The 24,856-nt window shown below is 33.4% G+C and overlaps 1 protein-coding gene across 1 annotated transcript in view; it reads left to right on the forward strand.

Moving 5' to 3' along the window:
- Positions 1–22,855, forward strand: part of med16 (mediator complex subunit 16) — a 487,581-nt gene extending 464,726 nt beyond the window's left edge. The window contains 11 exon segments of the mRNA XM_030087257.1: positions 2,807–2,976; positions 5,019–5,321; positions 6,149–6,298; positions 9,928–10,033; positions 10,128–10,283; positions 11,670–11,887; positions 13,188–13,605; positions 18,709–19,053; positions 21,206–21,488; positions 22,612–22,703; positions 22,706–22,855. Of these exon segments, the coding sequence (XP_029943117.1) occupies positions 2,807–2,976; positions 5,019–5,321; positions 6,149–6,298; positions 9,928–10,033; positions 10,128–10,283; positions 11,670–11,887; positions 13,188–13,605; positions 18,709–19,053; positions 21,206–21,488; positions 22,612–22,703; positions 22,706–22,737 (2,273 nt within the window). The 3' untranslated portion in view covers positions 22,738–22,855.
- The last annotated feature ends 2,001 nt before the right edge of the window (positions 22,856–24,856 follow it).

A 24,856-nucleotide genomic window follows, 5' to 3' on the forward strand; every position in this document is an offset into this window, starting at 1 on the left:
ATTGTATCTATTTACGTAAAGTTTTCACTTAAGTATTCATTAATTTTTTATTTTAATTTTTCATTAATTTTGTTTTATTTATTTATTTTTTTAAATTTATTTATTAAGTTTCTACTTAATCTTGTTTTTGGTCCATTAATTTTATTTATTTATTTATTTATTTATTTATTACATTTTTACTTAATTATTCATTAATGTGTTTACTTTATTTGGTCATTAATTTTTATGTTATTTATTTAGTAAGGTGTTACTTAATTATTCATTATTTTTTTATTTTATTTATAAATTTTGAATTAATTATTCACTATTTTTTATTTTCCTTTTTCATTAGATTTATTATTTTATTTATAAAGTTTTTACTTAATCTTGTTTTTGGTCATTTTATTTATTTATTTATTTATTTATTTATTTACTCAATAAGTTTTTCCTTAATTATTCAATATTTTTTGTTTCATTTATTTATTCATTTTTAATTAATTATTCATTAATGATTTATTTTACATTTTCATTAATTTTGGTATTTTATTAATATATTAAGTTTTTACTTAATTGTTCATTATTTTTTTTATTTTCCTTTTTCATCAGTTTTGGTATTTATTAAGTTTTTACTTAATCTTGTTTTTGGTCCATTAACTTTATTTATTTATTTATTTATTAAGTTTTTAATTAATTATTCATTAATTTTTATTTTACATTTTCATTAATTTTGATATTTTATTTATTTATTAGGTTTTACTTAGTTATTCTTTTTTGTGGTCCATTTTTTTATTAAATTTATTTATTTATTTTTTAAGTTTTTACTTAATTATTCATTATTTTTTATTTTCATTTATCATTAGTTTTGTTATTTTATTTAAGTTTTTGCTTAATCTTGTTGTTGGTCCATTAATTTTAGTTATTTATTTATTTATTTATTTATTTATCAAGTTTTTACTTAATTATTCATTATTTGGTTATCTTATTTATTTATTAATATTTGATTAATTATCCATTAATTGTATTTTGCATTTTCATTAATTTTGATATTTTTTATTTTCCTTTTTCATTCGTTTTGTTATTTTATTTGTTTGTTAATTTTTTACTAAATCTTGTTTTTGGTCCATTAATTTTATTTATTTATTTATTTATTTATTTATTAAGCTTTAATTAAATTATTCATTCATTACTTATTTTACTTATTTATTAGGTTTTTATTTAATTATTTTTATTTGGGTCCATTTTTAATTAATTAATTCATGTATGTATTGCATATGTATTTAATAATTCATTAGTGTGTTTATTTGTTCATTAATTTTTATTTAATTTATTTAGTAAGTTTACTTAATTAATTTTTTACTTTTAATTTATTTATTCATTAAGTTATTACTTGAATATTCATTTATTTATTTATTTATTAAGTTTTTCCTTAATTATTCATTATTTTTTATTTATATATTTACTAAGTTTTTCCTTAATTATTCACTATTTTTTATTTTACTTTTTCGCTAATTTTGTTATTTTATTTATTGAGTTTTTACTTAATTATTATTTGTTTGACCATTATTTTTTTATTTTTTTAAATTAATTTACTAAGTTTTTACTTAATTATTCATTAATATTTTTACCTTATTTGTTCATTAATTTTTTTTAATGATATATTTTTTTTTACATTTCCCGTTGTGTTGTGTTATGCCGTCATCCAGGTTCCCGCCTGCTGTCGGCCGACGCCGACGGCCTCGTCGAGTTTTCTTCTTTTTTTAATTTTAATTATTTTATTTATTTTTTGTTATTATTTTTATTAATTATGTACATTTTGTCTTTTATTTTGTATTTTTTTTCTATTTTTTAATATATTGAAATTTTGTGATTTTCAATTTTATCTATTATATTTTGTGTTGTGTTATGCCGTCATTCAGGTTCCGGGGCTGCTGTTGGCCAAAGCCGATGGCCTCGTCAAGTTTTCTTCTTTTTTAATGTTATTTGTTTTTTTTTTTTTGTTTTTTTTTTGTTTTTTATTTTTATTAATTTTTTAAATTTTCTCTTTTATTTTGTATTTATTTTTTAATTTTTTAGTATATTGGAATTTTGCAATTTTCAATTTTAAAATATTTTTTTTTATTTATTTAATTAAATTTAGTGTTGTGTTATGCCGTCATCCAGGTTCCCGGCTGCTGTCGGCCAAAGCCGATGGCCTCGTCGAGTTGTCTTATTTTTAATTTTCTTATTATTTTTTTTACATTTTTATTAATATCGTAATTTTTTCTTTTATTTTTCTTTTATTTTTTTACTTTTTAATATATTGAAATTTTGCAATTTTTCAATTTTAAAATATTTTTTTAATTTACTTAATTAAATTTAGTCTTGTGTTATGCCGTCATTCAGGTTCCCGGCTGCTGTCGGCCAAAGCCGATGGCCTCGTCGAGTTGTCTTATTTTTAATTTTCTTATTTTTTTTTTTAATTTGTATTAATATTGTAATTTTTTCTTTTATTTTTCTTTTATTTTTTTACTTTTTAATATATTGAAATTTTGCGATTTTTCCATTTTAAAATATTTTTTTTATTTATTTAATTAAATTTAGTGTTGTGTTATGCCGTCATTCAGGTTCCTGGCTGCTGTCGGCCAACGCCGATGGCCTCGTCGAGTTGTCTTATTTTTAATTTTCTTATTATTTTTTTTTAAATTTGTATTAATATTGTAATTTTTTCTTTTATTTTTCTTTTCTTTTTTTACTTTTTAATATATTGAAATTTTGCGATTTTTCCGTTTTAAAATATTTTTTTTTATTTATTTAATTAAATTTAGTGTTGTGTTATGCCGTCATTCAGGTTCCCGGCTGCTGTCGGCCGACGCCGACGGCCTGGTGAAGTGCTGGGCCATGCAGGAGCACCTGGTGAACCGCTGGCACAGCGAGCTCAGCAGCAGCGTGGACGGTGACCCCGTGGTGGCGCTCAGCTGGCTGCACAACGGCGTCAAGCTGGCGCTGCACGTGGAGATGGTGCGTCGCCGCGGCAACCGGTCGGACCCCAGGCTTTGACCCCAGTCTCCAGTCTTTGATTCTAGTTTCTAGTCTCTAGTCTTTGATCTGAGTCTTTAGGCTGAATCCCATTTCACCCCTTAGCCCTTCCCCTTGGCCCTTCCCCTCGTTTTGCGCGTTCACGTGGAGGGGTAGGAGTGTCCCAATTGTCATTATGACGGAGGGGTAGGGCCAAGAAAGAGGGCCAGTCACCCCTCCAAAAGGAGATTCTCGAGAGGCACACTCCAAACGGAGGGGTATCGGCCGATGGCGAGGGGCGCTTGTTCTTTCAGCCTAGGTCATGCCTGGCGGGCGGGGTGAATTCACTTCCGCATTGACGGGAGTGATCGTTTCCACACCCGCGCATTCCAGGCGCATTCCAAACCCAACAGATAGACGATTATTTTCAATAAACTGGTTTCTTCAACACGGCCCGCCTGGAATGCGCGGGTGGGAAACGAGCGCCCCCGCCAATGCGGAAGTGAACTAACCCCACGGTCCAGGCGAACAAAACAAGCGCCCCTCGCCACCATCGCCACTGGATGACAGATTTCTCAGAAAGCCTTCCAAGATCGGCAAGATGGCGGCGTCCGCAACGAAAGACGTTCATAAATGTCAGTATTTTGTCAATTAATAAAGTTTTAAAATGTAAGAAAAACATTCTTCTTCGGCAGATAATTGTCGCATCTGCCTACATCATCGGCAGCGGCGACTACTGATGACGTACGCGATTGTCGGAGGGGTGTCCCAATTCGGAGGGGTTGACTTTCTCCCCTACCCCTTAGCACTCCGTTTCATAGGCGGAGGGCTAAGGGGAAGGGCCAAGGGGAAGGGCTAAGGGGTGAAATGGGATTCGGCCTTAGTCTTTAGTCTTTGATCCAAGTCTTTAGTCTTTAGTCTTTCATCCAAGTCTTCAGTCTTTGATCCAAGTCTTCAGTCTTTAGTCTTTGGTACAAGTTTTGATTCTTTGATCCAAGTCTTTAGTCTTAAGTCTTTGATCAAAGTCTTCAGTCTTTAGTTTTTGATCAAAGTCTGTAGTCTTTAGTCTTTGATCCAAATCTTCAGTCTTTAGTCAATGATCCAAGTCTTCAGTCTTTAGTCTTTGATCAAAGGCTTAAGTCTTTGATCCAAGTCTTTAGTCTTTAGTCATTGATCCAAGTCTTTAGTCTTTGATCAAATTCTTTAGTCTTTGATCAAGTCTTCAGTCTTTGATTCATGTCTTCAGTCTTTAGTCTTTGATACAAGTCTTTAGGCTTTAGTCTTTGATTCACGTCTTCAGTCTTTAATCTTTGATCAAAGTCATAAGTCTTTGATCCAAGTCTTTAGTCTTTAGTCTTTGATCCAAGTCTTTAGTCTTTAGTCTTTGATCAAGTCTTGAGTCTTTGATTCATGTCTTCAGTCTTTAGTCTTTGATCCAAGTCTTCAGTCTTTGATCCAAGTCTTTAGTGTTTAGTCTTTGTTCCCAGTCTCCAGGCTTTGATCCAAGTCTTTAGTCTTTGATCCAAGTCTTTAGTCTGTGATCCAAGTCTTAATTCTGTAGTCATTGATCCAAGTTTTTGGTCTTTAGTCTTTGATCCAAGTCTTTAGTCTTTAGTCTTTGATCCAAATCTTTAGTCTTTAGTCTTTGATCCAAGTCTTTAGTCTTTAGTCTTTGATCCATGTCTTCAGTCTTCAGTCTTTGATCAAAGTCTTTAGTCTTTGATCCAAGTCTTTAGTCTTCAGTCTTTGATCCAAGTCTTTAGTCTTTGATCCGAGTCTTTAGTCTTCAGTCTTTGATCCAAGTCTTTAGTCTTTGATCCAAATCTTTAGTCTTTAGTCTTTGATCCAAGTCTTTAGTCTTTGATCCAAGTCTTTAGTCTTCAGTCTTTGATCCAAGTCTTTAGTCTTTGATCTGAGTCTCTAGTCTTTGACCCTCATTGAGTCTTTGATCCTCTGACTCCTCCCCCTCTCTCTCTCTCTAACTCCTCTCCTCCCCCTCTAACCCTGTGGCCCCGCCCCCTCCCCGCGGCCCCGCCCCCCTGCAGTCGGGCTCCACTAACTTCGGGGAGAAGTTCTCTCGGGTGAAGTTCTCGCCGTCGCTGACGCTGTTCGGCGGGAAGCCGATGGAGGGCTGGCTGGCGGTGACGGCCAGCGGCCTGGTCGCCGTGGCGCTGCTGAAGCCCGGGGGTGGGGCCGCCGGGGGCCCCGCCCCCCTGCTGACGGCCAGCGAGAGCCTGTGCCGCCTGCGGGGCCGCGTGGCGCTGGCCGACATCGCCTTCACCGGCGGCGGCAACATCGTGGTGGCCGCCACCGACGGCTCCGCCTCCTCGCCCGTCCAGTTCTACAAGGTGAGGAGGCCACGCCCACTTTCTGATTCTCTAAAGGCCACACCCACTGTCTGATTCTATACAGACGACACCGACTGTCTGATTCCGGAGGCCACGCCCACTTAGTTCATATTCATAAGATGAGGTCTCACCACCTTAGGACAGTTCTTCAAGATGAGGCCACGCCCCTTTAGTTATGGTGTTAAGGAGGAGGCCCCGCCCCAAAGTTATGTTCTCAAACATGAGGCCACGCCCCTTTCATGTTCTACAAGATGAGGCCACGCCCCTTCATTCAGCTTCCACAAGACGAGGCCACGCCCCTTTATTCAGGTTATACAAGATGAGGCCACGCCCCTTTATTGTTCTACAAGATGAGGCCACGCCCCTTCATTCAGGTTTTACTAAATAAAACCACACCCTTTTAATGTTCTACAAGATGAGACAGACCACGCCCCTTTATTCATGTTCTACTAGATAAAACCACGCCCCTTTAATATTATTTAAGTTGAGGCCACGCCCCTTTTAATGTTGTATAAGGTGAGGCCACACCCCTTTATTAATTATCTACAGGATTTGCTACAAGATGAAGCCACGCCCCCTCAGTCAAGTTAAAGTATATTAGACTCCACCCACTAAGTTGACTACTATAAGAGTAGGCCACGCCCCCAAGTCCTGTAATATTAGGTCCCTCCTCCTCAACCCAGTCCTATAGAGTGCAGCCCCGCCCCCTCAGTTCAGTCCTATACAGTCAAGCCCCGCCCCCTCAGTGCAGCATCCTTCCCCTCTATCCAGTGATGTAATCCCCATTGCCACTACAGTGACATCATGACTCCGCCCCCCCCCTGCAGGTGGTGGTGAGCGTGGTGAGCGAGAAGTGCCGCATCGACACGGAGCTGCTGCCGTCGCTCTTCCTGCGCTGCACCAGCGACCCGCTGCGGCGCGACAAGTACCCGGCCGTCACCCACCTCAAGTTCCTGACCCGGGAGAACTCCGAGCAGGTCGGTCGCCACGGCAACCGCACGATGCTGTCAAATACACTTCCTGGTTCCTGTTCCAGTCGCTGAGTTAAACTCACTTCCTGGTTGTGTTGATGCTGTAACCATGGAGATTAGTTAAATTCACTTCCTGGTTGCTGCTATAACCATGGAGATGAGTTAAATTCACTTCCTGGTCGATGCTGTAGAGTTAAATTGACTTCTTGGTTGCAGCTGTAACCTTGGAGATTAGTGGTGTGTATCGCCTAGTATCTGGCGATATGATTCGTATCACGATTCATGGGTCACGATTCGATATATCCCGATATATCCCGATACCAATGTTCATGACGATTATTGCGATACTTTAGGAACAATAAATTTGTAAACTAGTAGTACTTCATGAGAAAACTTGTATGAAACACATTTTAATCATCCCAAATGCAACAGAAGCATTCAAGCAACTATATTTAACAGCAAGCAAGTTGCAGGCTACTTTTTCATTTAAACAGTAAATAAAAATAAAGGCTACATATACCTTCAATAATGTAACATGTTTTGAGAAAATAAAGTGCAATCATTGTAAAACATTGAACTGAATTGATTTGAAATTCCTTTATTTGTCTCACAGGGGGAAATTGCAATGAGGAAAAAAAAAAGAAATGCAAAATATGAGAATTTACAAGGTCCAACCATACATAGAAAAATTAACTATAAATTTAGGATAAATATAATTAAATAACAGATACAAACTAAATGACATAATTTAAATATAGTTTAAATATAAGTTTCAGACAGATATAAAGAAATAACAGATATACACTAACAGATATAAATCAAATATAAATTAAATATACATTTAAGACAGAAGACATATGTAAACTATAATATTAATAACAGATATGAGTTACATATTATTTAAATATACATATAGGACAGACACATGCACAATATTATAGAAAAATGTGAGAGAGATGAAAAGACAAATACACAGGAGTGTCATTTAGAACTGTGTGGTGTGTGTTTGGACTGGTTGGAGCAGTGCTGGCTGTAGAATCTGACGGCAGCAGGGAGGAAGGACCTGCTGAGGAGGCAACGCTCCTTCACACTCCTGGGGGGACGCAGCCTGTCCCTCACACTGTCCAGGTCCCTCAGGGTGTCCTGCATGGGGACATCCTGCTCAAATGCATGTGGGTTGGTGGTATTTCCGCGGTATTTGACTTTTGCAAAGCACATTTTACAAATGGCGTGGCTCTTATCTGTCCCTCCGTCCTGGTTGTAAAAGCCAAAGTGCGTCCAGATTCCGGCTTTATAAATATTCCTCGGAGCGTCTCCCACTTCCTCCGCCACGGGAGACTGTTGTGTGATCCAATTACCGCGAGACGGTAGTGTAAAGAAACCACCCGGGATAGCTCTCGCGAGATGCTGTTCTTCCTCTGGCAGACTGGAGGCTCTGCAAAGCTCCTGGTGTGGTGTGCTGCCAACTAGTGGCCAGGAGTAAAAGTGCAGCACACAAAAAGACGCCGCAATGGATATTTGCCGGGTAAATACATAATTAAAAATCGATATCGATGTATTTTGAATCGATGCGAGAATCCCGTGACGTCATATCGCGATATATCACCGAATCGATTTTTTTAAACACCCCTATTGGAGATGAGTCAGATTCACTTCCTGGTTGCTGCTGTAACCATGTAGATGAGTTAAATTCACTTCCTGGTTGCTGCTGTAAAAATATAGATGAGTTAAATTCACTTCCTGGTTGCTGTTGTAACCATATAGATGAGTTAAATTGACTTCCTGGTTGCAGCTGTAACCACGGAGATGAGTTTAAATTCACTTCCTGGTTGATGCTGTAACCATGGAGATGAGTTTATATTCACTTCCTGGTTGATGCTGTAACCATATAGATGAGTTAAATTCACTTCCTGGTTGCTGCTGTAACCATGTAGATGAGTTAAATTCACTTCCTGGTTGCTGATGTAACCATGTAGATGAGTTAAATTCACTTCCTGCTTGCTGATGTAACCATGTAGATGAGTTAAATTCACTTCCTGCTTGCTCCTGTAACCATGGAGATGAGTTAAAATCACTTCCTGGTTGTTGGCTGTAGAGTTAAATTCAATTCCTGGTTGATGCTATAAACATGGAGATGAGTTAAATTCACTTCCTGGTTCACGGTGTATCTATAGAAATGAGTTAAATTCACTTCCTGGTTCATGCTGTAATCATGGCAACAAGTTAAACTCACTTCCTGGTTGATGCTGTTACCATGGAGATGAGTTACATTCACTTCCTGGTTGATATTGTAACCATGGAAATGAGTTCAAATTCACTTCCTGGTTTGATTCTATAACCATGGAAATGAGTTAAATTCACTTCCTGGTCGATACTGTAGAGTTAAATTCACTTCCTGGTTGATTCTGTAGAGTTAAATTCACTTCCTGGTTGATGCTGGAGAGTTAAATTCACTTCCTGGTTGATGCTGGAGAGTTAATTTCACTTCCTGGTTGATGCTATAACCATGGAGATGAGTTAAATTCACTTCCTGGTTGATGCTGTAGAGTTAAATTCACTTCCTGGTTCACGCTGTAACTATAGAAATGAGTTAAATTCACTTCCTGGTTGATGCTATAACCATGGAGATGAGTTAAATTAACTTCCTGGTTGTTGCTGTAGAGTTAAATTCAATTCCTGGTTGATGCTGTAACCATGGAGATGAGTTAAATTCACTTCCTGGAGACCGCAATCATGGCGACAACTTAAACTCACTTCCTGGTTGATGCTGTCACCATGGAGATGAGTTATATTCACTTCCTGGTTGATATTGTAACCATGGAAATGAGTTCAAATTCACTTCCTGGTTGATATTGTAACCATGGAAATGAGTTCAAATTCACTTCCTGGTTTGATTCTATAACCATGGAGATGAGTTAAATTCACTTCCTGGTCGATGCTGTAGAGTTAAATTCACTTCCTGGTTGATGCTATAACCATGGAGATGAGTTAAATTAACTTCCTGGTTGTTGCTGTAGAGTTAAATTCAATTCCTGGTTGATGCTGTAACCATGGAGATGAGTTAAATTCACTTCCTGGAGACCGCAATCATGGCGACAACTTAAACTCACTTCCTGGTTGATGCTGTCACCATGGAGATGAGTTATATTCACTTCCTGGTTGATATTGTAACCATGGAAATGAGTTCAAATTCACTTCCTGGTTGATATTGTAACCATGGAAATGAGTTCAAATTCACTTCCTGGTTTGATTCTATAACCATGGAGATGAGTTAAATTCACTTCCTGGTCGATGCTGTGGAGTTAAATTCACTTCCTGGTTGATGCTATAACCATAGAGATGAGTTAAATTCACTTCCTGGTTGATGCTATAACCATAGAGATGAGTTAAATTCACTTCCTGGTTGATGTTGTAACTATGTAGATGAGTTTAATCTCGCTTCCTGGTTGATGCTGTAACCATGGAGATGAGTTAAATTCACTTCCTGGTTGATGCTATACCCATAGAGACGAGTTAGACACTTCGTGGTTGCTGCTGTAACCATAGATATGAGTTAAATCCACTTCCTGGTTCCTGCAGTGTTGATGCTGTCACCGTGGAGACGGGTTCAATTCACTTCCTGGTTGCTGTTGCAGGTGCTGCTGTGTGCGTCCAATCAGAGCGGCAGCATCGTGGAGTGCTGGTCTCTGAGGAAGGAGGGACTTCCAGTCAACAACATCTTCCAGCACCGCTCCCCCGTGGGTCAGTACCGACCCGGGTCTGGGTCTAGTCCTGGATCTGGTCCAGAAAACAGCTGATCTAAATGTTTGTTTGTTTGTTTGTTTGTTGTCCCCAGTGGGGGAGAAGCAGCCCACCATCCTGAAGTGGCGGATCCTGACCACCACCGGGGACCTGGAGCGGGTCTCGGCCGTGGCCCTGCCCAAACTGCCCATCTCCATCTCAAACACCGACCTCAAGGTGGCGACAGACACCAAGTTCTGCCCCGGCCTGGGTGAGAGCAGGCCCCGCCCACTCCGTCCTCTAACCACGCCCCCAATCTCTGATTTTTATTTAGATCTGTTTTTCTTAAATTTTTATTATTTTTTCCTATTTTATTTAATTCCATTCATTTTTAATTCTTTTTTTTTATTGTTCTATTTCTAATTATACTTTTTATTTTTTTTTATTTTTTTGTTTTTTGTAATTTTTTATGCTATTTAATGTTTTCAGTTTCAGCCATTTTTTTCTTTATCGTCCCGTAACAAATGATTTTTTATTTATTTTTAATTATTTTTGTGTATTTTTAAAATTTTGTGTTTACACTTTATTTTCTTTAATTTCTATTTTATTTATTTATTTTATTTATTTTTATTAATTAATTAATACTTTTTTATTTATAATCCCATTTCCTCACCAACTGAATATCCTCCTTAAGCCCCGCCCACACAACCTTTATTGCACGCCCACCCAGTTGTCTTCTAGCCCCACCCACATAACCTTCTTTTCTTTTTTTTTTATAATTTTATCTTTTTAAATGTTTTTTATTTAACTTTTCGTCACATCACATTTTTTTAATTTAATAAACAAACTTTTATTTGAATTTTTTTTAGTTTTAATCATTTTCTTGATTTGGCGATAATCCCTTCTTCTCCTCAAGCCCTGCCCACTCAACATACTCTTTTTTAAATTATTTCTTAAATATTTTTTAATGATTTGCTATTTTCCATTTTTGTGATAGTTTTATTTTAATATTTTGCTTTATTTAAATTTTAAAATTTTTCATATATGTAATTACATTCAAAAACCTAATTTATATGTATTTTAAGATGTATATAGTTTTAATATATTTTAATTATTTTCATTTTTTGTGATTATTTCTAATATTTTCAGAAGTAGTTTCATTAAATATTGCATTTTTTTAATTGCTAGTTTCTATTTTTTTGGCTATCTGAATTCTTTTTTTATTTTTTGTTTTCTTGAATTTAAATTATCCTTTTTTATTATTTATTACTGTAAATTTTACTTTCTTATTTCATATTCTTAATTTGACATTTTTATTTTTTAAAGTTTTTTTGTTTTGGTGATTTTATGGTCCGCTAGCCGCTTCCACTAGCTTAGCCCTGCCCCTTTGTTTAAATTTTTTTAATTCTTTTTTTTTTATGGTCTTGTAGCCCCTCCCACTAACTTAGCCCCGCCCCTTAGTTTTAATTTTTTTTATTCTTTTTTTTTTTTCAATTTTTTTGTTCCCTTAGTTAATATTTGTTTTTATTATTGTCATATCTTGTTTTTAAACTATCTTTTTTTGTATTTTAAAATATTTTTTTTGTTTTTTTTAATTATTTAATGGTCTTCTAGCCCCTCCCACTCACTTAGCCCCGCCCCCTCTGTGTGTGTCCAGGCCTGGCGCTGTCCTTCCAGGACGGCTCCATCCAGATCCTGCACCGCCTGTCCCTGCACACCATGGGGGTGTACTACGGCCCCCCCTCCGAGGAGCCCCCCTTGCTCAAGAGGCCCCGGCCGGGACCCGGACCCGGACCGGGACCCGGGCCGCACTTCAAGGCCCTGCAGTTCTCCTGGACCTCGCTGGCCCTGGCTGGAGTGGACAACCAGGGGAAGGTGCTGTTGCCATAGTAACCGTTGTAACCTCTAACCATCTGTTGCTATAGTAACCTCCTCTCTGATCTGTTGCTATTATAACCTCTTTGATCTGTTGCTCTAATCTTCTCTGATCTGTTGCTATAGTAACCTCCTCTCTGATGTGTTGCTATAGTAACCTCCTCTGATATGTTGCTATAGTAACCTCTTTGATCTGTCGCTATAATGATCTTTGGTCTGTTGCTATAGTAACCTCTTTAATCTGTTGCTCTAGTCTTCTCTGATCTGTTGCTATAGTAACCTCCTCTCTGATGTGTTGCTATAGTAACCTCCTCTGATATGTTGCTGTAGTAACCTCTTTGATCTGTCGCTATAATGATCTTTGGTCTGTTGCTATAGTAACCTCTAATATCTGTTGCTATAGTAACCTCCTCTCTGATGTGTTGCTATAGTAACCTCCTCTTTGATCTGTTGCTCTAGTAAGCTCCTGTGATCTGTTGCTATAGTAACCTCCTCTGATATGTTGCTATAGTAACCTCTTTGATCTGTCACTATAATGATCTTTTGTCTGTTGCTATAGTAACCTCTAATATCTGTTGCTATAGTAACCTCCTCTCTGATGTGTTGCTCTAGTAACCTCTGATCTGTTGCTATAGTAACCTCCTCTGATATGTTGCTATAGTAACCTCTTTGATCTGTCGCTATAATGATCTTTGGTCTGTTGCTATAGTAACCTCTAATATCTGTTGCTATAGTAACCTCCTCTCTGATGTGTTGCTATAGTAACCTCCTCTTTGATCTGTTGCTCTAGTAAGCTCCTCTGATCTGTTGCTCTAGTAACCTCCTCTGATATGTTGCTATAGTAACCTCTTTGATCTGTCACTATAATGATCTTTTGTCTGTTGCTATAGTAACCTCTAATATCTGTTGCTATAGTAACCTCCTCTCTGATGTGTTGCTCTAGTAACCTCTGATCTGTTGCTATAGTAACCTCCTCTGATCTGTTGCTATAGTAACCTCCTTTGATATGTTGCTATAGTAACCTCTTTGATCTGTCGCTATAATGATCTTTGGTCTGTTGCTATAGTAACCTCTAATCTTTTTCTATAGTAACCTCTCTGATCTGTTGCTACAGTAACCTCTTTGATCTGTTGCTATAGTAACCTCCCCTTTCATCTGTTGCTAAAGTAAACTCTTTGTTCTGTTGCTGTAGTAACCTCCTCCTCTTTGAGCTGTTGCTATAGTAACCTCCTCTTTGATCTGCCTCCTCTATCTAATCTGTTGCCATGGTAACCCTGGCCCCTCTCCCCCTCCTCCACAGCTCCACATGCTGCGGGTGTCCCCCTCCATGGGCCAGGTGCTGGACCCGTCCACGGCGCTGCGCCACCTGCTGCTGCTGCTGGAGTACTGCATGGTGACGGGCTACGACTGGTGGGACGTGCTGCTGCACGTGCAGCCGGCGGCGGCGGCGCCGCTGGCCGAGCGCCTCCACGAGGAGTACACCCGGCAGAACCAGGCGCTGCAGCAGGTGCTGGCGGCGCGCGTGGTGGCCGCCAAGGCCTCGCTGTGCCGGCTGTCGGCCGCCGCCGCGCCGCGCGCCTCCGACCTGCACGCCAAGCTGCTGCTGATGGCGGTGGGCGCCACGCTCAAGTCGCTGCTGCGGCCGCACGCGCCCGCCGCGCCCGACAAGAGCCCCGGCGAGCGGCTGAGCGAGATCTGCGCCAAGAACACCGACACCGGTCAGTACCAAAACCAAGGAAAAGATCAATCAACAAATAAGTAAATATATCAAAATTAGCAAACATAGAAGATATAACAAATAATCAGAAAATGACTACACAGAAATTGGTAAGTATAAAAAAAATTTAAAAAAATCAGTAAATATAAACCCTAACCCTATACAAAAATAAAAAAAAATATATAAAAAAATAAGTAAGTATAAAAAACTATAAATGAAAAAATATTAAAAAATTTATACATGTAAAAAATAAAGAAATGTGAAAAATTCAGTAAACATGAACAATAAGTAAATCTAAAAAATAAAAAAAATGAATAAATAAATAAATGAAAAAAATTCAGTAAATATAAACCCTAACCCTATACAAAAATAAAAAATATATATATAAAAATTAAGTAAGTATAAAAAATAAAATATGAAAATATTGAGTAAGTATAAAAAATTATAAATGGAAAAATATTCAAAAATTTATACATGTAAAAAATAAAGAAATGTGAAAAATTCAGTAAACATGAACAATAAGTAAATCTAAAAAATAAAAAAAATGAATAAATAAATAAATGAAAAAAATTCAGTAAATATAAACCCTAACCCTATACAAAAATAAAAAAATATTTATAAAAATTAAGTAAGTATAAAAAATAAAATATGAAAATATTGAGTAAGTATAAAAATTTATAAATGAAAAAATATTCAAAAATTTATACATGTAAAAAATAAAGAAATGTGAAAAATTCAGTAAACATGAACAATAAGTAAATCTAAAAAATAAAAAAAATGAATAAATAAATGAAAAAAATTCAGTAAAAATAAACCCTAACCCTATACAAAAATAAAAAAAAATATTTATAAAAATTAAGTAAGTATAAAAAATAAAATATGAAAATATTGAGTAAGTATAAAAAATTATAAATGGAAATATATTCAAAAATTTATACATGTAAAAAATAAAGAAATGTGAAAAAATCAGTAAACATGAACAATAAGTAAATCTAAAAAATAAAAAAATGAATAAATAAATAAATGAAAAAAATTCAGTAAATATAAACCCTAACCCTATACAAAAATAAAAAAATATTTATAAAAATTAAGTAAGTATAAAAAATAAAATATGAAAATATTGAGTAAGTATAAAAAATTATAAATGGAAAAATATTCAAAAATTTATACATGTAAAAAATAAAGAAATGTGAAAAATTCAGTAAACATGAACAATAAGTAAATCTAAAAAATAAAAAAAATGAATAAATAAATAAATGAAAAAAATTCAGTAAATATAAACCCTAACCCTATACAAAAATAAAAAAATATTTATAAAAATTAAGTAAGTATAAAAAATAAAATATGAAAATATTGAGTAAGTATAAAAAATTATAAATGGAAAAATATTCAAAAATTTATACATGTAACAAATAAAGAAATGTGAAAAATTCAGTAAACATGAACAATAAGTAAATCTAAAAAATAAAAAAATGAATAAATAAATAAATGAAAAAATTCAGTAAATATAAAAAAAATACAAATGAATGTACTACATGTAGTAAATATACAAAAAAAGCTATTTTTAAAAAATACCTAAAATTAAAAACTAATTGTAAATATGGAAAATAAATGTAAAAAAAATGATAAATGAATAAATATACAAAAATTCGTAAATATAAAAGTAAGTAAATATAAAAACTAAAAATAAATAAATATGGAAAAATGCAGTAAATATGAAAAAAAATAAATGAACAAATATACAAAAATAAAAAAAAATATAAAAAATAAGTAAATCTAAAAAATAAATATGAAAAAATTAAGTAAGTACAAAAAATTATAAATGAACAAATACAAAAAAATTTGAAAAAAATAAAGAAATGTGCAAAATTCAGTAAATATGAAAACAAAAAAATGAGTAAATATACCAAAAATAGTAAATACAAAAAATAAGTATGTCTAAAAAATAAAAAATGAATAAATAAATATGAAAAGATTCAGTAAATATACAAAATAATAAATGAATGTACTAAATTTAGTAAATATACAAAAAAAAGCTACATTTAAAAATTAACTGAATAAATTTTAAAAAATTAGTAAATATAGAAAATAAATTTAAAAAAGAAATGAATAAATATACAAAACATTGTAAATATAAAAATAAGTAAACATAAAAAATAAATGTGAAAAAATTCAGTAAATATAAAAAATAAATGAAAAAATGTACAGAAATTGGTAAATATACAGAATAAATGAATAAATATAAGACATTCAGTAAATATAAAAAATAATGATTGAGTAAATATACAGTAATTAAAAAAATATTAAAAATAAGTAAATCTAAAAAATAAATATGAAAAAATTAAGTATTAAAAAATAAATGAAGAAATATACAAAAAATTGTAAATATAAAAAGTAAATATGAAAAAAATCAGTAAATTAAAAAGAATAAAGTCATAAATATACAACAATTAGTAAATATTAATAAGTAAATCTAAAAAATAAATTAATAGGAAAAACTCAGTAAATGTAAAAGTAATGAATGAATAAATACACAGAAATATGTAAATACAACAAATTAAGTAAATATATAAAATAAGTATAAAGAAGTCAATGCACAAACAATAAAAACCAGAAAAAAGTAGTAAAATACTAAAAATATGTAAAAAAAAATCCCCTAAATAAATAAGTTATTAAATCATTACTAATAAAAACAAAAAAAGTAACTAAATAGTAAAAAAAATGAAAGCATTACATAGAAAACCAATAAAAAAAATAATAAAACAAAAAAAATAAGGAATTGAAAAAAATAGAAAAAAAACTAATTGAGTTATAAAAGTTACTATAAAAAAGTAAAATGAGTCAATGAAAGAAAAATAATAAGAAAAATTGAAGAAATGAATAAAAACAGAAATAGTAATAATATAAATAAGTTGGTAAAAACAATACAAAAAAATAAAAACAAGTAAACAATCAAAATAGGTAAAATCAGTTAGGAAATATATACTACAGAAATACAAAAATAGACAGAAGTAGTCAAATACATTTAGAATGTTAAAAAATTAAATTAAGAAATAAATAAGTTAACAATAAAAATAGGAAGAAAAATCAGGTAATGAAATAAAAACACTAAAAATAAAAAATTCTAAATAAAAACAATATACATAAAAACTACAAAAAAATAAGTCAACAATAAAAATGATTAATCAATTCACGAAATAAAAACAAAAAAGTGACAGAAAATTTGAAAAAAATGTGAAAAACATAATAAAAATAAAAATAAGTATACAATAAAAATAATAGGAAAAATAAAAAGAAATCCAAAATAAATAAGTAACCAGATCAATAGTTAAGAAAATCATCGTAAAAATACAAAAAAAATAAAAATAAAAACATATAAAAAAGGAATCAATAAATAAGCATGCCAAAATTTGTAAATAAAAAAAATAATAAATAAGTATACAAAAATTAGTAATTATGAAAAAAATAAGTGAATACAAAAAACAATAAATAAAAAAAGATTAGTAAAAATAAACAATAACAATAATAAATCAATTAAAAACACACGATGTACACAAAAAGGAAATAATAGAAAAATAAATTAAAAAACAAATACATAAGTTAACAGTTATAGAAATAAAAACATTAAAAAAGCCGTATACAATACGTTAAAGAATAAAAAAAATAATGAATAAAATTGACAGAAAGAAATCAATTCAATAGAAAAAACAGTAGTATATAAAAATATTTAAATAAACGTAAATAAACAACATAAAAATAAACAATAAAAATGAGAAGAAAAATCAAATAAGGAAATAAAAACGCAAAAAAACTAAAAAAATAGTAAAAAAACCCCCAACATGTGAAAAAGTAAACACAAAAATACTAAATAAGTAAGTAAACATAAATAAGAAATTAAAATGAGGAAACAAAAACATAAAATTTTGAAAAAAAAATAACCAAGTAAATTTGAAAAATGGTATGTAAATAATATTTCAAACAACAATTAAAAATGAATAATTAAACATTCAAAATGAAAAGAATCAAATAAGTCAGAAAATCAGAAAAATCAAATGAGTAAATGAAACCAAAAAAATTTGCAACAACTGAACAAATAAGTAATGATTAAAAAATCAAAACAAACACATTAAAAGATGAAGAAAAAAATAATGAAATACTGACCAAAATTGATTAAAAAAAAACACATATCAATAAAGCTAATAAAATAACACAATTATTTAAAAAAATTAAAATTATTATTATTTGAAAAAATACCCAATAACTGAACATAAAGTCTAAAAATATTGGCAACAAATATAATGTATAAATTGACATTTTTTGACAGTAACTAAACGTTGCCATGGAAACATGGAAACAGCCCCACCCACACCGTAACCCGATCTGCCCTTTAGACATGTAACAATAATAAAAAAAAAGATCAAATTGATTATAAAAAATAAACAAATATGAAAGCATAACAAAATAATAACAATAAAGACAATAGAAAAAAAAATAATGAAGATAAATAATAACAAATATGAAAAAATGAAGTAATTAAAATAAAAAAGTCTAAGAATATAATTGAAATTTGAAATAAAGACATTCTGGAAAAAACATATTAATAATTAGTTACTTAAAAAAATTGAGAAATAAAAAATAAGAGGAAAATTTTTTTTTTTAAAAAATATTGAAGATAAAAATCAGAAATATGCAAAAATAAAAAAGTAACACAAGAAATTACAAATAAAGATGTAAATAAATAAAGATGAAATAAGTAAATAAAACAATATAATAAAAAACAATTAAAAAAATTAAAATAGATAAATAAAAATGATAATAGTTAAATAGTAATAATAAATAAACAATACATAATTAAATTCATGAATAGATAAATAAAAAATCAGTTAAATAAATAAATTACAATAAATAATAATATAATAATAATAATAATAATAATAATAATAATAATAAATAAAGGTTAAAGAAAATGTAATTGACGTTATTTAATAATCATTAAAAAAAAAAACATTTAAGAATATATCTAAATAATAATATTAAGTAGTACAGGAGGCCCCGCCCACACTGCCCCGTAACCCGATCCGGTTCCTCCGGTCCCGCCCCCCAGACATCGACAAAGTGATGCTGAACCTGAAGACGGAGGAGTTCGTGCTGGACGGCCCGCCGCTGCAGTCGCTGCAGCAGCTCATCCAGTGGCTGGGGGACTTCGTGCTGCACCTGCTGGCCTCGCTGCCGCAGCAGCACCAGCAGGGGGCGACGGCGACCACGGCGCGGCCCGGCTCGGGCTTCCTGCGCGACGGCGCCTCCCTGGGGCTCCTGAGAGAAATGCTGGTCATGATCCGCATCTGGGGGCTGCTGAAGCCCGGCTGCCTCCCCGTCTTCACCGCCACCTCCGACACCCAGGACAGCCTGCTGCTGCTGTTCCGCCTGCTCACCAAGCTCTGGCTCTGCGGTGAGGATCCCTCTCTTTTTATACTTTTTATTTTATTCTTATTTTAATTTGTTTATGTTATTTGTAATTTTTTACTTATTTTATTCATATTTTCAAACATTTTTATTTTGTTTTTTGTTTTGATTTTAATATTTTTGTTTATATTATTTTATTTATATTTTTATTTGAATTTTCTATTTGCATATATTTTTTATTCATAATTCTTTTTTTAATTTCATTTATTTTATTAAATGAAAAAAAACGATTGAAAAAAAATGAAAAATTCTTATTCAGCTTTTTTTACGGCAGTTTCTTCCTTTTATATTTTACCATTGGTTTTAAATTATTTATTGTGTTTACTTTATTTTATTTATATTTATATTTTTTATTTTAATTTTTGTTTTTATTTTTGTATGGTTATTCTTTTTGTTTATATATTAAACATTTTATTTTTAAAGCTTATTAATTACAGCACTTTTAAGCGCAGTTAAGAGTTTCTTTTACATTTTTTATTTTGTTTTTTTATTTTCATTTTCACCTTTTTTTTTATATTATTTTATTTATATTTTTATTTGAATTTTCTATTTGCATATATTTTTTTATTCATAATTTTTTTTTTAATTTCATTTATTTTATTAAATGAAAAAAAATGATTGAAAAAAAAATGAAAAATTCTGATTCAGCTTTTTTTACGGCAGTTTCTTCCTTTTATATTTTACCATTGGTTTTAAATTATTTATTGTGTTTGCTTTATTTTATCTATATTTATATTTTTTATTTTAATTTTTGTTTTTATTTTTGTATGGTCATTCTTTTTGTTTATGTATTAATCATTTTATTTTTAATGCTTATTAATTACAGCACTTTTAAGCGCAGTTAAGAGTTTCTTTTTATTTCAATTTTTATTTTTTTTAAGAAATTGGAATTAGTTTCTTTTTGTATTTTTTTCTTAGTTTTTTTCTTGATTTTGTTTATTTCATTTTTTTAATAAAATTTGAATTATTTTATATTTTATTGTTTTGTAATTACATTTTTTCTCTTAATTTTATGCTTATGTAATTTATTTTCAATCGATTATTATTTTAATAATTAGAATTATTTTTTTTTCTATTACTTAATTTTTTTTATTTTTTTATTATTAAAATTGGAATTAGTTTCTTTTTCTATTTTCTTCATTACATTTTCCCCTTAATTTTTATGTGTATTTTTTTTATTTAATGGATTTTTTTTTTTTTTAAGTAGAATTAGTTTTTTTGTATTTTTATTACAATTTTTCCCTTAATTTCATGCTTATTTAATTTTTATTGAAAAAAGTTTTGAATTACTTTCTTTTTTGTTTTTTATGACGTTTTCCCTTAATTTTGCGTGTTATGTTTTTTTTAATTTATTTTTATCAAAAATTTTTGAATTATTTTCTTTTTTATTACCTTTTCCACCCTAAATTTTATGATTTTTTTTTTTTTTTTCACTTTCATTTAAAAATTTGAAATGTGTTTCTTTTTTGTTTTTAGTAGTTTTTTCCCTAAATTTTATGTGTTTTTATTTTTTTATTTTTATTGACTCCTGTTTAAAGAAATTAGAATTAGTTTTTTTATTTTGTTATTATATTTCTTCTCATCATTTTATGTTTATTTTATTTCTATTGAATTTTGTTTAAAAAATTAGAATTAGTTTTTTTTATTACTTTTTTCCCTTATTTTGTTTATTTTTTAATTTTATTAAATTTCATTTAAAGAAATAAGAATTAGTTTTTTTTTGTTTTTTATTACATTTTTTTCCCTTCATTTTATTTTTATTTTATTTTTATTGATTTTTATTCAAAAAATTAGAATTAATTTCTTTGTGGTTTTTTTTACATTTTTTTTCAATTAATTTTGTTTATTTAATTTTTTGATTTTATTGACTTTTATTTAAAAAATGGGAATAATTTACTTGTCTTTTTTAATTAAAATTTTTAAATCTTAATTTTGCTTATTGTTTTCTTTTTTTTCTTTATTTTTATAAAAACACATTGGAATTAGTTTTTTGGGTTTATTTTTTTACTTTTTTTTCCCCTCAATTTTATGTTTGTAGTGTTTTTTTTTTTAGATGAAACAAAAGGGAAGAAAGTTCTTACTTTTCTGTTTGTGTTTCTGTGTGTGTGTGTGTGTGTGTGTGCGCGTGCGCGCCTCAGCGCGGGACGACGCCCCCCCCCAGGAGCCGGACGACTCCCTGCTGGACGAGTGCTGCCTGCTGCCCAGCCAGCTGCTGGTGCCGCAGCTGGACTGGCTGCCGGCCGGCCGCGGCGTCACGGTGCGCCTGCAGGCCGCGCGCCTCCCGTTGCGCCTCGCCTTCGGCCGCTGCCCCGCCCCCTGCGCCGGCGGCTCCTCCCCGCCGCCTGACGCCCAGAAGGTGGACCACCTGCGCTGCGTCCACATGGGGGTGCTGCCCACCGAGGAGAGCAAGGCCTGCACCCGGTGAGCCCTGGCCACGCCCCTTTTTTTGTATTTCTCCTCTTAGCCACTCCCCTTTTCCTTGTAAACCTTTCTGACTCCGCCTCTATCCGCCTTCCATCGTCACCGCCCCTTTTACCAGTTTTCCCATCTTGGCTCCGCCCCTTTCCCCTCTTATCAAGTATTTCCTGTGTTGGCCCCGCCCCTTTTTGCTGTTAAACCTTTTCTCCACCCCCTATGATGTCATCCTGTTGACTCCCCCCCACTTCTGTCTTTTCCTGTTCCCCATGCTGGCTCCATACCATCTAATAAAGGCCCCGCCCCTTTCAATTTGCATACCCCATGTTGGCTCCGCCCACTATGACGTCATCCCATGGGCTCCGCCCCACCTGTCCTCCTAAACCCTTGCCTTCTTGACTCCACCCTTTTCACTCAGTATTTCCTGTGTTGGCCCCGCCCCTTTCCGTCGTTCTCACCTTTTCTCCTCTCCTATGATGTCATCACATTGACTCTGCCCCTTTTTGGTTTTTCGCCCCCACCGTTCGATTCCTTTTCCCGTTTTTGGCTCCGCCCACGTCTAAGTAGGCCCCACCCCTATATCTCCATGTCCCACATGTTAGCTCCGCCCCCTTTTCCCCCTTATCACTTAACATCTCTGTTGGCCCCACCCCTTTCTATTTTTACACCTTTTCTCCGCCCCTTTTACTTCGTGTTTCCCCATGTTGGCCCCGCCCCCTGTGACATCATCACACGTCCCCGCCCCTTCATATCTCAAGATGTATTTCCTCCTCCTTCTAAAATGTTGATGACATCATCCAGCAGGCCACGCCCCTCTTCTCATATGTCATGTGTTGGCTCCGCCCCTTTGTGGTGTTGTGATTTTTTTTTCTTTACTGCCCTTAATCTTGGCCCCGCCCCATCCATGCATTTCCTCATCCTTCTGAGATGTTGATGACGTCATCTGCTTGGCCCCGCCCCTTTCCCCTTCCTCTTCGCCATTAGCCCCGCCCCCTGTCGTATTTCCTCTCCTCTTAAGCTTCCTTTATTTCCCCCCCCCTTTAACTTGCTCCGCCCCCTGTTCCCCTGTTGGCCCCTCCCCCCTTTGCTGACGTCACTGCTGTGGCCCCGCCCCCTCCCTCTCCTGCAGGTGCGGCTGCGTCACCATGCTGCGCTCGCCCAACAAGACCAGCGCCATGAAGCAGTGGGAGCAGCGCTGGATCAAGAACTGCCTCTGCGGGGGCTGTGGAGGAGGATCCCCCCCGCCACCGCCTGAGAGACCCCCCCCCCCCCCCCCCCCCCCGGACCGGACCCCCCAGGACCGGATCAGACCCCCCCCGGACTGGATCCAACTGTTTTTACTGCCTGTGTAAATAAAGTTTGTTTTGAATGTTGATTTTATTAAAGGACTTTGAATATAGCCCGAATTCAGTCTTAATCTAACCTGACTTTAATCTAAATTTAGCCTGGATTAAACTTGAATTTAGTCTCAATTTAGCTTGAGTTAAGCCTGTCGTTAATCTGAGTTTAATCTCAATTTAGCCTGTATTTAGTCTCAATTTAGCCTAATTTAAGCCTGACTTTAATCTCAATTTAACCTGAATTTAGCCTGAATTTAGTCTCAATTTAGCCTAAAATAAGCCTGACTTTAATCTGAATTTAACCTCAATTTAGCCTGAATTTAGTCTCGATTTAGCCTGAATTTAGTCTTAATTTAGCCTAAATTAAGCCTGACTTTAATCTGAATTTAACCTCAATGTAGCTTGAATTTAGCCTGAATTAAGCCTGTCGTTAACCTGAATTTAACCTCAATTTAGCCTGAATTTAGTCTTAATTTAGCCTAAATTGAGCCTGACTTTAATCTGAATTAAACCTCAATTTACCCTGAATTTAGCCTGAATTAAGCCTGTCGTTAATCTGAATTTAGCCTGAAATTAGTCTCAAATTAGCCTGAATGAAGCCTGACTTTAATCTGAATTTAACCTCAATTTAGTCTGAATTTGGTCTCAATTTAGCCTAATTTAAGCCTGACTTTAATCTGAATTTAGCCTCATTTTAGTCTCAATTTAGCCTGAATTAACTCTGTTGTTAACCTGAAATTAGCCTGAATTTAGTCTGAATTTAGCCTCTGATAAGCCTGACTTTAACATGAACTCAGCCTGAATTTAGTCTGCATTTGTCTCAATTTATCCCGGATTAAGCCTGAAATTTGTCTCAATTTAGCCTGAATTAAGCCTGATGTTAACCTGAATTTAACCTCTATTTAGCTTCTATTAAGCCTGACTCTAACATGAGCTTAGCCTGAATTTAGTCTCCATTTAGTCTGGCTTTAGCCTGACTTTGATCTCAATTTAGCCTGAATTTAGTTTTGATTTAGCCTGACATTAGCCTGAATTTGACCTGGATTTAATCTCAATTTAGCCTCTATTAAGCCTGACTTTAATGTGAACTTATCCTGAATTTAGTCTCCATTTAGTCTGGCTTTAGCCTGACTTAAATTTCAAATGAGCCTGGATTTATCCTGACTATAACCTGAATTAGCCTGAGTTTGGTTTAAATTTAGCCTGACTTTAATCTCAGTTTTTCCTGGCTTTAGCCTGACTTTAATCTCAATTTAGCCTGGATTTAGTCTGACTTCAACCTGAATTTAGCCTGAGTTTAGTATCAATTTAGCCTGACTTTAATCTCAATTGAGCCTGGATTTATCCTGACTTCACCCTGAGTTTAGCCTGGATTTATCCTGACTTTAACCTGAATTTAGCTTGAATTTAGTCTCAAATTAGCCTGACTTTAATCTCAATTTAGCCTGGATTTAGCCTGACTTCAAACTGAATTTAGCCTGAGTTTAGTATCAGTTTAGCCTGACTCTATTTTCAATTGAGCCTGGATTTATCCTGACTTTAACCTGAATTTGGCCTAAATGTAGTCTGGCTTTAGCCTGACTTTAATCTCAATTCAGCCTGGATGTATCCAGACTTTAACCTGAATTTAGCTTTAATTTAGCCTCAAATTAGCCTGACTTTAATATCAGTTTAGACTGGATTTAGCCTGAGTTCAGTCTCAATTTAGCCTGACTTTAACTTGAATATAGCCAGAATTTTGTCCCAATTTAGTCTAACTTTAGCTTGACCTAATTCTCAATTTAGCCTGAATTGAGTCAGACTTCAACCTGAATTTAGCCTGAGTTTAGTATCAATGTAGCCTGACTTTAATCTCAATTGAGCCTGGATTTATCCTAATTTTACCCTGAGTTTAGCCTGGATTTATCCTGACTTTAACCTGAATTTAGCTTGAATTTAGTCTCAAATTAGCCTGACTTTAATCTCAATTTAGCCTGGATTTAGCCTGACTTCAATCTGAATTTAGCCTGAGTTTAGTATCAGTTTAGCCTGACT

The sequence above is a fragment of the Salarias fasciatus genome, unplaced genomic scaffold (assembly GCF_902148845.1).
Source record: "Salarias fasciatus unplaced genomic scaffold, fSalaFa1.1, whole genome shotgun sequence".
Taxonomy (NCBI): domain Eukaryota; kingdom Metazoa; phylum Chordata; class Actinopteri; order Blenniiformes; family Blenniidae; genus Salarias; species Salarias fasciatus.